Source organism: Neopelma chrysocephalum, unplaced genomic scaffold, assembly GCF_003984885.1.
Source record: "Neopelma chrysocephalum unplaced genomic scaffold, ASM398488v2 Primary Assembly neopelma1_24, whole genome shotgun sequence".
In the NCBI taxonomy this organism is placed as follows: Eukaryota; Metazoa; Chordata; class Aves; order Passeriformes; family Pipridae; genus Neopelma; species Neopelma chrysocephalum.
Genome location: NW_020897693.1, coordinates 45,050,407 through 45,066,112, shown reverse-complemented (window position 1 = coordinate 45,066,112; position 15,706 = coordinate 45,050,407). Strand labels below are relative to the sequence as shown.

Here is a 15,706-nt window from a genome sequence, read left to right as displayed (position 1 = left end):
TGAGTATTAAGTGGTTTATCTATGTAGAGAAAAGTTACTCGGCTAGATTACATCCAAGTTGAATTGCATCCCATTCCAGATGGAGTATGTTTTTTAGAACAGTAAATCTTGAGGAGGGTGGATAATAACAGTAATACTCCTTCCTGGGCTGGAATGTGACTCTTCTACCTCTTGTGGAGATAAAACTACATCCAATTAGTTTTCCAAAGGCTTCGTAAAGAAATGGGACTGCAGGTTTTACATCTCTGTAAACAATTTAGCTTGAAGCATTTACATTGTGGAAGTGAGCAATGGCTGCTGATGATCATAGTTTTCATTCATTTTGCTGTTGCAGGTAGCAGCCTGGCAGGGCACACCTCTGCCTCTCTCCCTGACTTCCTCTTCTACACCAAGTGTGATGGCTGCCACAGGGAGGGTGCTGAGTGGGAAATTCCTTCCCTCTGGTGCAATCTGGTCCACTAAGGCACCCATTGCTCATGCAGCTGGTGCTCGTGGCCCCAAGGGATAACTAGAGGAGGATGTTGCCCCTGCTGGCATCCCAGGCAGCACTGAGTGCCCGAGCATGCTCCCAGAAAGCTTGTCCTCGACCATGTGTCCACCACACTTGTCTGTTTCTTTCATACTGTACCTCCTCTCACTGTGCCACACTTCTGCAGAGCTGACCGCTGTGGTTGTCTGGCCAGGGTAGGCTGAGATGCCGAGTCACCAGCAAGGAAATAACAGGTGTGAGTGGGCTTGGAATCAGTGCCACGAGGTGGTGGCTGGGTAGGTGTGCTGGGCATGTGCCCCAGTACCCTGGTGTGGCAACTGCTCATGCCACTGAGGAGAGTGCATTTGGGCTGGTGAAGGTGGAGCATTCCTCACAGCAGGCAACAGGCTTTGACAAGGCAGCGAGGACTATTCCTTTGATTTCCAATGAAAGGGGATGAGGGGTCTGAGCTATCACTGATCCAGCTCTGCTGCCTCTCCTGGGTGGGTCAGTGGGGCCATCCTTGTCTCCTGGCTCTGGGGGAGGCAAGAGAGGAGGGAAACTCACTGATAAGAGGAAGGTCAGAGGCAGAAGAATGTTGGGAATGTGTTTCTTGATCTAACATGGGAGAGACCTAGCCTGGGGTTTTGCTGCTCAGCCCTGCAGTGTTACTGTCTGCTGCTGTGAGAATTATGAGATTTTTTCAACCTGAGATTAAGATGCAAATGGCTCATCTGGCCCCTACCTCCATACAGGCAGGTCCAGAAGATGGAGGCAATTCATCTCTGAGAGCACAGCAAGGATGGTGATGGCTCTGAGCACTGTTTCTCAACCTCTGCCCAAGATGGAACATCTTCTGCTGACTAAACAGCTAATTTGTTTTTTCTTTCCATTTTTTTTTTTAATGTGTGTTTTATGTTGCCATAGGGTGTTTTCTGGCTAAGGTCATATATCAGACATGGTTTGGGATTGAACAGTGGTGTCTGAAGAATTCTGCTTCTAGCAGGTCTCAGAGCAGGCTTTGAAGACTGGGGGTAGTTGTGGTGTGCATTGGCTCCTGGGGATGCAGGGATTGCCTTCCCAAGGAGTACCCTTTTTTTTGATAAGGGATATGAAACCACAAGGCGGAGATAATTCTCTCTCCATTTCTTTTTCTTTGTCAGTCTTGCTCTATTCTTTCCACCAACCAGCCAGTCAGTACTGAACACGACATTCAGGGCCTGAACACAACAGCTTCTGTGTCACCATTCATCTGCTTAACCTAAATTTCCTGTAGCCATTAGCAGTGCTGGAAGCTGCCACAAGCACATGTTGAAGAGGTTGCTCACGAGGTTTGGGTTGCCAGCCTCCACTTTGGGTAACTTGCCACCTGAATGCTTGAATTCAGAGCTCTGAAATGGACCTCCTGCGGTCTCTCTGCCCTCTGTGGGCTCAGAACTGAGAGAAAAGGCTTGTTTGCATCAGAAATAGTTCCCATAAGCTTTTTTTTTTTGGTTGCTGTTCTTTGCACACAATGTGGTGTGGTAGTCCACACTATAAACACTTAGTAGTGATAAGAGAGTACAAAGGTGAGGGGGGCCACTGCATATAGCAGGCTCCCTGCTGCTTGGGAAACAGGCTTGGACTACTAATGGGCTAACAGGCTTAGTCAATGCTATGGTTCTTGTGGAGCCTCTGTCTGTTATCAGCGTCACATCAGCATCACATTGGGATCTTCTTTAGCATTATCTAGCATTTCTGCATTTGTTTAGACAAGTGTTGCTGTCTGTGCAATTTGTGCAGAGACTGTGCTTGGTCCAGAGGCATAGCTCTGATTGCCAGGCAGGTGTGGATTGAGCCTCACCTTTGACATCACTTTGAATCCTTCCTTGAAGCTGCTTTGAATGCCCAGATACTTTGAGATAAAAATTAGGCCCTGCTGTATTATCAGGGTTACTGCATTCACTGTGTAGAGGCACTCAGCTCCGCTGCTGCCCTGCCACTATGAGGGCATCAGTGAAACTGGAGCGCAGGTGGGAAGGACACCTTAATCTGACCAGATCTACCAATGGAAGCTGTTGTATCCAACACACAAGTGGAAGTGGTGGAGTCTCTGTCTGTCTTCAAACAGATATGGAGACTAGTTTTGGAACTGTTTAGCCAAATGGGTATTATTGGACTGAATTTAGGGGTAAGTTAACCATGTGTGGTGGCACAGAGGAGGTCGGACCAAAGGGTCCATGGTCCTCCTGCTTTATATTTAACAATCTCAAACTCTCCTCACACCCCGCTGGAGGGCAGGTTCATTACTAATTCAGCAAGTTGTTCAAGCTGATGCTGAAATCTTGCTGACTTCAGCACTGATCTACTGCGGGATTATACTCGACACCTTTAGATATGCATGGCTGAATTTGTGGTGCTCTTGACATGAGGCCTTCACAGGGAAGGTGCTCTAGATTGATTCTATAACCTATAGATTGATTCTATAACCTATTTGGTTTACTCCCTTATCTGACCTGGAGACTCCCCCTTTGTTAGGGTGGTTGTTGGGCAGAGTTTGTGGTCCCTGCAGCTGAGGGCGATGTTGCTGTGAACCTTACAACCACTTAAGCTGTTCACTGAACTGGCATAGCCTCCTATGGTGTCTTCTTAACCTTTTTCATGAGGACTTGTTTGGATTTCCTGGGTTTGGACAAAGCATGATCCAGACAAAAAAGTGAGCATGTTTCCTCTGAAAGTGTTTGTGCTTTAGACGGGCACTTGACTCGGATCCTTCCTGCTGTTCCTTTATGTGCGGTTTGGCACTTGTCTATGGTAGCACTTTTTCAAGCATATTCCAGTTTTTCTCTTGAATGGTCAAAGCACTCTCAGTGATTAGCTGCAGCTTGCATGCTAGCTCTTCTGCTGAACTGTCCCCAGGGTGGCCAAAAAGAGGCATTCAGGCTTAGTGTCGAGTGCGTTCAGCAGCTACTGGCAAAGGCAGAGAGAAGCTGTTTAGCGCAGAGCCAGCCTAAACCTCACACGTGTGCGTGCGTTTGTGTTGGTGTGTGCAGAGCTGCAGCCAGTGGTGCCTGCTCACCGTAGTGGGGCTGATCCTGAAAGGTACTGGCCACGGGCAGCACACACCCACCAGCATTGGTGCCCTTGTTAACACCTGGTTCCTTGCCAATACACACCTGGCGAGAAGTCCTGGGGTTGAATAGTGTCTTTTGCAGTCATGCCATAATAAATGAAACGAGGTAAAATACAATTCCACTTTTCAGAGCCCTTTTAGCAGTGTGGAAGGTGTTTGAGGTTTCTTATATGCTTATGTTGTAAAACTCTTTTCCTCCTGCTGTAACAACTCATGGCCTCTGCTACCCAAATTACAAACGGAGAAGAAATTTTGCAAAGTTCCAAGTGGGTGGAAGGAACTCACTAAGCTGTAATGAAAATGGAGAAAAAGTTTTCCGAGGTTCTTTTATTTTCTCCCCTGTGAAATTTGCAAATGTGTTGCTTCAAAGCACAGTTCAAAACAAAAGCCAGATGCTTTGGAGAGCAGTAAGCCACCCACAATGCTCTCCAGCAACTTATCTTCTATACCAGGCCACCCTGTCTGGTGTTGCTGTCTTACTGCAATGGTAAACTGGCCACTAAATTCCTTCAGGTTGAATATTACCATTTTATGTGAGGATATTCTGTATTTTGTTGTCCTGGTATTTTTCTGGTTAGTGTCATGTGCTTCCACTAGAAAAAACAGATGTCCTGGGGAGGTACTTGTTGTGTGCATGCTGCAGCTCTGTGGCCTTGCTGAATACACTTCTGCCCTTTTTACAGCACTGTAAGTTGTGGCAGTGATCTCATAGAGCTGTGCCAACAGCTTACTTTTGTGAGTTTTTCAGTTGTTTTTGAAAGAAAAAGGCACGTGTGTGGAGGGGTTGTTTATTCAAGCCTAAAAGGAAACATCTTGTTCTGTTGTGGAGTATTATAGTGCATTTTAGATGAATGAGAATTGCTTTCAAACTCAGGAAATTACTTTTTTAAAAATACGAACCACAGTAGTTCAACTTCACTTTCCTTCTGTATCCCCCCACTCTTAAAACTGATGGCACCAGTAAGGATTCACAGAAGATATTGCTACTGCTGAACCTCAGCTTTTTAGTGAAAAAACCATTTTGATACATTCCCTTCCTCACCCTATACACATGGGGTTTTATTCATTAGGTCTTTCCCAAACTTGCCTTCCACAGAGTGGGAAAACATTTTACTGTTTGACAATGCTTTCCTCTAACACAAGAAGCTTAAATGTGTTTTTTTCTCTTTTTCTAAAGATTCGTCTTCCAACTATATCAGGCAACTTGAGACAAAAGTGAAACTGCTGGAGGATGACAACAAGCTTCTTTCCCAGGTAGGTTTTTATTGCCTAATAGGTGGTATGTGGCTCGGTTCTACGGTTTCCATATGGCTGTGTCTGACTGCCCATTTGAATGCACAAGGGCTTTTGGTAAATGTCCTATCCAGGAAGAACATGATGGTCTTTTCATATTAGCCCCCACAGATAAAATTTGGTCTGCTTTTGTTAAAAACAAAAAAAAAGTAGGACAAAAAAATTGAATCCTCTGTTAGTGTCCGTGTGTGTTTCAGAGATGCATTAATGCCTCCCTGCAGAGCTCCTTGATCCACTGCTGCTCTTGGGGATGCTGTGAGAGTCCAGCGCTGCCTGTGCCCTTGCTGTAGGATTTTGTCTTGCTTGCCCATTTACATTGACTTTTATCTTGTTGAAAGAGGAGACTGTAGTCAAAGGACAGCCTTGGGAATAGTTTTGTGCTGTATGGGCTCCCAGCTTTTATTTGAGATCTTTCTTAAATCTGAACAGACCTCTCTAAAGTGGCACTTTTTGCTTACATCTCCCTTTCAAAGTCTACTCCACGTGCCACTGGGCTTTTGATTACTCCTGGTGCTTACCTGACTGTATAGAGCAATGTCAAGCAGTGGGAAGAAAGCAGTTGTTCTGTCTGGTATGTCCTCTGGATCCCCTGTAAAACCCAGCAGTTGGTATAAACAAGGGCAGCTTTGCTGCATTCAGTGAAGCACTGTCTATTTAGACCATTGGAAAAGTTACTCTTTTTTTCTTGTTCTTTGCATCCTTCCATTGTGTTATGTTCTACCCTCCTGGCACTTTAAAGGCTTTTTTTCTATACTTTGCTTCTTACTTCAAGCACTGAGTTTCACAGTGATTTTGTTCCAGATTCTTTCCAATTATAAGGACTGGAAATAAAATAGGCCTTCTAAAATTATTTAAATACCTTTTTGTCAGTTTATATTGTGCTGTTCTTTTCACCAAATCTGAAAATAGACTGCTCCAAGATCACATTTCTGAAACATTCCCATTTAAAATAAACAATCAAAAATAATAAGGAACTCTGTGCTTACTGAAATTTCAATAAAATAATTTTGTCAAACCTTATTTTTTCTGAATTTGATCTGATTGTGAGCCTTTTTAAAGATTCTCCCATATTTCCAGTGTACTTCCAGTGACTTTGATAGCCATGAAACAAAACTCATAGCGCACCAAAGGGTTAAACCCCAAAAGAGTGCTCAACTCAACAGCTTTGGAGTTGTTTCATGTATTAATCGATTGCTAATTTAATTTTAACTTCCTCTGTCTTTCTCCCAAACTGAGAGTGAGCTGGTGTCTGGTGGCGGTCGAAACCCCGAGACTATTTAATTGGAGCTATTGATAAGCAGATGGGATGCGTGTGGACAGTTGGGATGTGCATGGATTTGGGGATGGGCTTGATGTGCCCTTGGCCTAGCTTTGTCCTGCCACAGCCGAGAACATTGCTCTGTCTGATCTGCTTTGTGAGGTCAAAAAAAGTGGTTGGTAATTAATGATGGTAATAAATAGGGGCTGAATAGCTACCTGGGCTTATTGCATCAGGAGGATGAAGCCCAGTTAGCTTTGGGGTGTGTGGGGCTGCTTCAGGCTCATGCATCAGCCCTTCAACTCTGTGCTGTCCTGGGTGTGAAGGCTGTACCTTTTCCTCCATGCAGGTGTCATCACCGTTCAGACTGTGTCACTACAAACATTTGAGTTTAGGAGGGAGAGAAATGACCTTAAAATAGCTCTGTGTTCTGCAGAAGGCCTACCACCTCCCCAGCAGCAGCAGGAACTGATGCTGCCCTGGCTGTGATGTGCTGTGCAGCCTGTGTGTGATGTCTTAATGGCCCTCCAAAAAGATCAGGATCTGACCTATTTTAGATCATGCTATTTCTTGTAAGCCAGGAGTCAGCTTTCCTTAGGGCAACAGAAGTGTTGAAGCTACCATAACCTGGGTGAACTCCCTGGGAATACTGAGCTGCATCACCTCCAATCTGTCATACTGCATACCCAGATTTGGATTTTTTTTCTCTCTCAATGAGAAAGATTAGGAAAATCTGTATAGATGCAAACTGACATGCATATGTACATGTAGCTCCCAGCACTTGCCCAAAAAAATATAATCCACTTACTGTATTCTTACTTGCTTTGTCTGATTGGAAAATGTTTAGCTGTTACCATGCGGATCTTGGGATAAGACTCTAGTCAAAAAGGATCCTGGTAAACTTCCTTTTATTTTGAAAGTTGCCAGGTGATCCTGGCCATTTGAACTTTGCAATGCCAAACTGGCTTGTCAACACCAAAGTCACATTTTAACTCAGCTTGTCTTTCTCCCTGGGAGTATTGACTTTGCAATAATATTTGCAGCCTGGTGTCAAGAAGTTCTATCACCAGCGTGCTGAGAAGCGATGAAACCTGACGTCCTAAGTAACAAACAGTGCCTGTGCATTAAGGGATTAACAAATCAGTGGTGGTTATGGAAGTCTTCCTGGCTTCCTTCCAAGTGCTAAACATAGAGCTGAAATAGTGCTTCATCCAGAGAAACCTGAGAAGGCCGGTGCTGCAAGGGATATTTGCAAGCTTTACAGGAGGATTTATGTTCCGGTGGCCAGTGACACAATACCCCTTTGCTGGCTGGTGCATCTTGAGCAAGATTTGTTGCTTTATCTTCTTCAGCATCTCTTGGTGGTGTTGCTGAGAGGTGGTGTCTTTGTACCCACTTCTAATGTGGCATTAAGTTGGTGCAGGAGATCCTGAGCCTGCACTTTTCTCCTGCTTCCTGACATAACCTTTTTCTATAAGCACTTTGGAAGAAAGCCTCAGTGGGAGAGTCAAAAGCTCTCCAACCTGTGCCTGGCAGCTGCTCTGCGCTGTGCACGTTACCTGCAGCATGGGTGTGTGGGGATTCACACTTCTGTTTTTCTAGTGACTTATTTGAACAGGTTAATGGAGAGAGCTTTTCTTACGCTTGGGAGATCAAGAAATACCATCTCACAAGCCACACTTTGCAGTGGGAGGAAAATAAATGGAGATGGGATGTTATTTATGATAGCCATATAGGATTTTTTGTTGTTGTTGTTTTGACATCTTTTGCTTTTCTAGGGGAGGAGATGTGTATTTCCAGTTGGGAAATGAGCTGCTTCTTATTTTGCTAACCCATCAGTAATGATGGCTCTTCCCATTCTTCTTTGAGGAGAAATGACTCCATTTTTTACTTTTTCTTTTTACTCAGTTTATGCTGTAATGTTTTGTTGGCATGGCCGTGTTTGCTGGAAAGTCATGATCTTTCTTGGGTGGCATGGCTGTGCTGGCAAAATCTCTGGCAGCAGTTCTGGGGAATGCTGTAGCAAATGGCACTACCAGAAAAGGCCCCTCAGCCCTACTCTCCAGTGCTGGTAGGTGTCTGTGGTGTCGCCACAGTGGCAAAGACCCCACAAAGCCAAGTGGGGACCTCTGTGTCCTGGGGTTGAGAGTGTGAGCCTTTCTCACAAGTGTAACTCGTTTCTGGAAGTTTTAGTTGAAGTATAAAGAAGACGAATGCAAGCTCCAAGGAATGTTGTGTGTTGATTTTGGAGAGCTTCATGAGCATCACTTTTTATAGTCTCAAATTGTCCAGGGAAGAAGTGCACTGAGTTCTGCTGTGTTCGTGCAGTTAATCTGTGCAACATCACGTGGGAGGAGTCCTCATTTTCCTCTGTATCTTGTGGGAAGTGTTCAGGAGAGCTGGTGTTAACCTTTCTTTAGTGGTCTGTGGTTGACTAGGTGAGGTTACCTTCCATATTGCTAAGATATAACCCCTGAGGTGGGAGACCGTATTTGGTTTCCATTTAGGCATTCTCCTGAGCTGAAGGTGTCCAAGCAGAAGATAGACCCCTTAAGCCATCTCACACTGACCCTTGAACTAAAAAGGAATTTTTAATTACACACTTTCCCCTTAAGGTTAGAGAGACCTGTGTCTCAATTCTGGTCAATTCTGGTTAGTTTTATAAGTAATGCATACATTTTAGAGATAATAACAGTGACAAACTTCTGGCTATTCTTTCACATTGTCTTGCATTTTCAGCTCATTCTGTACAATGGCAAGAATTGAGCACTTTCAAATAAAACTGAATTTTATAGGCTTTGTGGACTCATCACCCTGTTCTCTCTCCTTATAACTAACAACTGTGCCCCATGAGCTGGTTATCGGGACTCTTTTTGGTTTATAATCTCTGCTGAGCTGTGTCTGGCTTTTCCCTCCAGAACAGAAATGCTAGAGGCATTTTTCTGTTCAAAGATGCCCAGGGCACGTTGTACACCTTTTTAAAAAAGCCCAGCTTTGAACAGAGCAGATTTTTGGGCAGGTGAGGCTCTGAGTAACTGGACGTTTGACAATGAGATCCTGGTGCATCTTTCAAGGAAAATTTCAAGTCCCCTGGAGCAGAGCAGAATTAAAAAAAAATTCTCTGTAGAGTGACAGCCCTTGGGATTTATGAAGAACATAAGAGTATTAAATTAAAATTGCAAATAGACTTCAGTATCACCAGCATTCACAGCAGTTCAGTATCTGCCTGCTAGCTGACTGGGATTTGGAGTATCCTTGGAAGATCTTTGGAGCATCCCTAGAAGTTCTTGAAAACTATGCTTGGTCTTATTTTTAAGAAACTGCATGCTTAGCCTAAATTAAAAGAAGGCTGCAGCTGTGCAGATAGTAAAATGATGGTAGGCAATGGCTGTAAACACTGCTGTTAAAACAGAGCTGAGGTGTTTGAGCTGGGAGCTTCCATGGCCAGGGCATCTGCAGGCTACTGCAGTTCTTAGACAAGTGGGATCTTGGCACAACCATGCACTCAGCAGGCAGCTCCCAGCATATAGTTCTGAAAACAAGGGGGAAAAATGTGGACTGCAGGATCAAAAAGAGCCTCATAATTGTTAGTACTGCGATGAACAAAGATGTAAATGCCATTCAGTGGAGAGCCTGATCTCTTCCCTAGGAGCAGAGGATGGAGGAGAAAAATAAATTGCCCACAATGTGCTGGCTGGCTCCGGGAGAGTCAAACTGCAATTTCCTATGTTGTTTTATTATCAGTTGCTTTTGTGCCAAGTCTGCCATTAACAGTTCCTGCTTGTGGAGTTGCCTCTGCTCTCAGAGTTGCTGTAAGGTCTTAAACTTAGGTCCTCTCTGTGAATTGGCTCTGGAGGTTTGTTCTGAGGCCATGGCTTGTGCCAGGAGCATTGCACACGCTCACCACGACAGGAACAGAATTACAAACCTTTCTAATTTCCCCAAAGTCTACCTACTGTTTGTGTGTGAGGAGGATAAGTATAATTGCTTTAATTTAAGGTCTCACAAGGGAAATTGGATTTTTTTTTTGTAATACAGAGCAACTCAGACATGAAAGCTTTCCAGGCAGTTGGTCTCCATTTAAATTCAGAATACTGAAGGGGACGTGCCCTCAGTTACTATATTACCATTTTTAGGCAGTGTTTAAATGTTTAGCTGCATATTAATTTTAAGTAATAAAAAAGATCCATGTTTGGGGTCACATCCAAATATTTCTTTCAAGTCAATGGTGAGAATTCCTACAGGACTCCATGCATTTTGGAGTACAGCTCTAGAAGAACCAGATTTTCATGAGACCTTCTCTCTTGAGATCTTCTCTCATGAGACCTTTCATGAGACCACTCTCAAAACTTTGATTTAAGCCTCTAACTTGCATTGCATTGCCTACATGCATAAAAGCAAAAGATGTTAACAGAATCCCTCAAATGTTCCTTCCTTAGTTGTGGCAGTAGAATCTTCAAGAAAACATAGCATGCAAAACCAATTGATGTCCAAGTGTGTTTCATTTCACCTCCTTCTTTTATGAATTAAAATGACAAGACTGATCTGACCAATTTGCTATCCAATAGATTGACTTGAGATGTAAGTAAATAATATGTACTTGTTCAATAAAATATTTTTCCTCCCCAAATAAGAGATGTACAGTTTATAAAAGCAGTTCAGACATGTCTCAGATGTGCATCCAAAATACCTTCAAGCCCTTTAAGACAATGGATTTCCTTCTGTTGACTCTGGACATCAGGGTCTTGGGCTGCTACCTACCAAAATAAATATTCTCTTGGCATTCACCTTGCATTCATGCATATCTAAAATGCATGATCAGTGACAAAAATGAGCTTTCGCAACTTGTAATGACATCTGGATGGTGTACTGTGTGTTCTGGGGTTGTTGCCTTTGGTATCCAGGGATTTTATGAGACTATAAATAGAGTTCCCTAAAAACCTATTATATTTATAATTCAAGAAGATTTGGATCCAGAAGTTGATTAACAGATAGGCAGAGACATACTCAGTTGATTGAGTCTTACAAATTTGAGACAATCGTATAATTTCTTGCAACTTAACTCAAATTTTGGAAGGACTGGAGCTGAATTTCTCTGTACAAGTGTTTGTGAGAGAGATGCACACACACAAAGCTCTGCCATGCCCCATTTGTTTCTGTTGTGGGTAAAGCAAGAACATTGGGTTTAATGAGGCTCAGTTTAACCTCCAGCTGTGAAATACAGGATTAGTAATATCCTGTGCTTAACCAGCTTTGTAATAATTTCGCTAGATTCTACTTTTTTCTCCGTAGGAGGACAGGGCCAGGGAAAAAGCTGTTAACTGAAGTTAGATCAGGCTATGAAGGAGAAGCTTTTTGTGTCTTTGTAACATGTAGAGAGGTTCAAAGAACACAGAATCTCAGTGATCAGTCCATCTGAGAAGGACTGAAAAATGTCTCGAGGGGAAACTAAGCAATAGCTGCAGAGGCTTAGAAACAGATTTTTGCAATGAGTTAAATGCCAAATTCAAGCCCAGCTCAAGAAACATTCAGTGTCTGATATCTGAAAACAACTTGGGGAAGTATGGGAAGGATGTTAATCATTCATTGCTTTGAAAAAAAAAGTGTCTTTACCCAAAACTGTAAGCTTGTGACAAGATTTTCTGTTTTGTTTTGGTTTTCATGAAGCCAAAAATGCAAATCTAAATCTTTATAGGAGAGTTTTAAAGAATATTCAGACTATCTCATAGAAATTGAGATGTTTAAATCCTGGCTCAGCAGAGAACTTTGAATATCTGAGTGGTCTTCCAGAAGAAAGGAACTTGAGTGCCCATCCTGCCCTGAGTGCTGTTTGAAAGAAGAGAGAGAAGGTCAGCAGAGCCCTTGGTCAGCTGGTGCCCAGCATTAGTTAAAGCCTGCAAGGGACCTTTGTTGATTTATCAGGAGGGGATTCAGATCTTTATTTTCCTCATTCCCAACTCTGTTGTTTTGTGGGATGTGGAGAGTGCCTTAAAGGCATCCCAGTGGCATTGCTGTGACTGAGCTTTTTGGAGGAGGTGCAGTGTGGTTCCCTTTGGCCTCCTTGCCTGGAGTGCAGTTGACAGGAGAAAATGAAAGGTGACTCCAGGGGATGGTGCATTGAGTTTGTTTCTGTGCTTAATACTACATCCACATCTACATCTACTTGCCTGGAGGAACTGGAGCAGCATTCCTTAGCTTCTCCATTGGTATCCCTAGTAAAGACACTAATTTTGGTTCTAATGAGCCATGAATGGGCTCTATTAGTCTGTGACTCTGAAACTCATGACATGCAAGCTGCAGACCAGACTGGGGCTACACCAAATGTCAATGGTTATAGCTCTGTTTGGCTTTGTTAACTATTGATCTGCATTTCTATTTGGGTTATAGGCTGTGATACTTGAATCTCTCAGCTGTGCCAGCTCATATTTCCTCTCGAGCAAAGCCTGCCAGTTGTGTGATTATAATTATATACTGCAATTTGGTTTGAACTGATTATCTGAGTCTCCCATGAGTTATGGGTTTGATCTTTCTCTGCAGATCTAAAACAAGAGGACAAAAATACAGCATTAAGAGTGTACTAAAGTTCCCTACCTCTGTTGCTACAGAAAATGGAGAGGTTTGAAACTTGCACTGCTTTTATTGCCTGTACCCCACTGAGATACTAATAAAAGTATTTTTCCAAGAGTGATTTTACATGGTGAAATCTCCTAAGCCTCTTACTGACTGTCTTCTACCTTTCCCAAAGTTGTTACCTCCCCCCACAGTAGAAAATTCCAACTGTGGCCAATGCAACCAGATGAAATCTGGTTGCCCCTCCAGCTTGTATGAATGCAGCTCACGATGTGAGGGGGAAGTCAGAGCATAGGCAGAAGTGGGAATCCTCGTCTGCGCGTTACATTTGCAAATGGCTGAGATGGAGCCATGGCACAGTGTCCAAATTCATCCTTACAGCTCCCTGTGCTGCTGCTGCACAACGGCCGCGCACCTCATTCTCAGGGTCACACCATTTCCAGCTCCACACGAACTGCTGAAAATGGCTTTACTGATGGAACTGGGTGAGGGTGTGCTTGTGACCTCCTGTCTGAATCCCAGGGAGGGGATCAGGAGAGTAGGTGTCTTGACAGACCTTTATCCTCTAAAGCTTTCCTCACCAATTCAGGAATGATCCCTGGATGTGCTACATGTACAACAGGGATATGAACCAGTGTAAAGGAGTTTAATCTCTCCTGTTACAGAAAGCTCATATTATTGCATGACATGGAAGATGTTAAATAGTTTTAATCTCATCCCTTAGGGTTTTTTTTCTTATTTGCAGAGTTCTTTCAAAATCAAATACATTGATTTTTTTTTTTATTGCACTCTCGTGTGTAATTTCCAACTTGCCTGATAAATGCTGTTGAAGCTAATGGAACTCTTCACATATGTGTCAGATATGTGCTTTGCTGAGCTTATTTTTCCTTGAATATATCTGGTAGTGATAACTGCAATTACTGAACCTTAATTCAATTATTAGCTAGCTTCACACAGGGAAATTGCCCATCCCTCAGGTTCCTGGTGCATGAGACACTAAAACACAGGTTAATGAGATAAGGAGGAAATGTTTGTGCAAGGTGGTGTGGTGGGGGATATTCTCCGGGGCACAAGGCTGCGTGACAGGGCTACTCATGTGTGGTGCTGAGGTCGTGAGAAACAGGGGCCTTTGCCCTGCTGCCCATGTGACAGCAGTGTAAGGCGGGTGCTTTGCAACATCTCCTTCACATTATTTGAGATGAGTTTCTGCTTTGCTTTACCTCAGCAAAGTATCACTGCTCTGCTGGACTTACTAAGGCTATCTTGGGCCAGGTCATTCTTACAGAGAGGTGTGTTCTGAGAGTGCCATTGAACTCTGCAGGTGTGATAAAATACCTGTAGTTGTGAAGAAGAATAAGGTGATCAAGCTTTATCAACTGTTTGTGGGGTCACCATGCTCTAAATCTGGATAGTAAGATGTTAATATTTGTGCAGATAATAATGGGTTCTGCAAGGCTTCATTCATGAATATGGGAAAAGGGGTTTGGTCATCTGTGGTAAAGATAGAGATTTTTTTCAAGATGATAGAATAACTTTTTTCTATTAAGTTTCCAAATATATAATATTCTTCTGTTCCCTTCTAGCTGGCTGACTGCAACAGCTTGCCACGAAATTTCAGTAAGGTAGAGAGAGCTAATGCGTCCATGAATGGCTTCTTGGATCTAGGGGCTGTCTTTTAATACTGCTGCTCTGATTGCTTGTTCTTTCACATGCTAATGTTGGTGATTTCCATTTTTTAATCATCTGAATGTATTAAATATGCCACTAATTTATTTTTATTTCCACCTGCACTTGTGCAATAGACATTGGTTAGTAAGTTTTGGCCAACTTCAAATCAAAGCCATTTGCCTACCTGAAGAGAAGCTGGCACTTTCAGCTAAATTGCTGCACGAAATAACAGCAAAAGATTTTGAGCTAAACCTTCCATTTAATTACCCAGTTGCAAACAATGGGTTGTTGAGTGTCAAAATTGAGGCTGTTTCAATTACTGGAACAATTATGGTTTAGAGAATTGTTGCTGATAGGTTTAAGAATTTATATTACAGTGACAGGCAAGTAATCCAGGTAATGGGCAGTACAAGAGTCCATAAAGATGAAAGCAGTCTGACATAGTGGACTGAAATAAAACCTTCCAATTTTTTTCCCTCTTCACAAATGTATATAACCAAAAGCCGAGGTCTCAACAGAGTTTTCTATCTAACATTCAAGATTTATGGGGTGAAAGTAGAATCTGAAGTAAGAATGAGATTTTTTTTTCCATATAGACTTTTTTTTCACATAGAGAGAATTACCCAAATCATAAGCCCAAATCCTTATTGGGCTTACATGGTCATGGTGCAATGCCCTTGCCCTATTGCTGAGGACCAGCTCCACTCTGATATTTAAATGATGGCTGAAGGAAATCCTGTGCTTTGTAGAAGGGTAAGTAACCACTAAAAAATGGAAATTGCTTGTCTGTCAGAAGGCTGGGTGATGGTGTGGCATAATTGCTTGTCCAAAGAAAATCTTCTGAACTGGTGTCAATAAGGGTATCTTCTCTTGTCAATATTGAGTTCCTCACAGGATTGCTTTCCATCTAGTTGCATTTCATGCTGTTACATAATTTCTTCTAAAGTTATGTTGAAATGCGGATATAATATTAATACATTTAAGTGGTGAGGTGTGTAATCTGCCGTCTCCTGAGCTTAGTGCAAGTGGGTCTCCATTGTATGAAAATGAAGCTGATTATTATAAACCCTCCGAAATGACAGCCCTTTTGGAGGTCTGCTGTCGGTGACTCATGTATGCTTGATTCTCCTCTGCATTCTGGACACATTTTGCCATTCTTTTATAAAGGGACTCCCCAGAGGTAAACAAAAAGGGGCCTTGTAGGACTTCTGGCCTTCGAATTGGTGCTTTGTTGTGTGGTTTTTTTAAATGAAGTGTAGACCAGGAGAGAAAGCTTTCACAATGCAGGAGGTTACAAATGAGTTACAAAAAGGTGAAGAGAGCAACATCTCAGGTG

The 15,706-nt window shown here is 42.9% G+C and overlaps 1 protein-coding gene across 2 annotated transcripts in view; it reads left to right on the top strand.

The window, feature by feature from the left end:
- The window catches only part of CCDC85C (coiled-coil domain containing 85C), a 111,695-nt gene that overhangs the window by 64,199 nt on the left and 31,790 nt on the right, over nucleotides 1–15,706 (top strand). For both annotated transcript variants that reach the window (XM_027673946.1, XM_027673945.1), the window contains exon 2: nucleotides 4,759–4,835. In XM_027673946.1, the coding sequence (XP_027529747.1) occupies nucleotides 4,759–4,835 (77 nt within the window). The remainder of the gene's footprint in view (nucleotides 1–4,758; nucleotides 4,836–15,706) is intronic.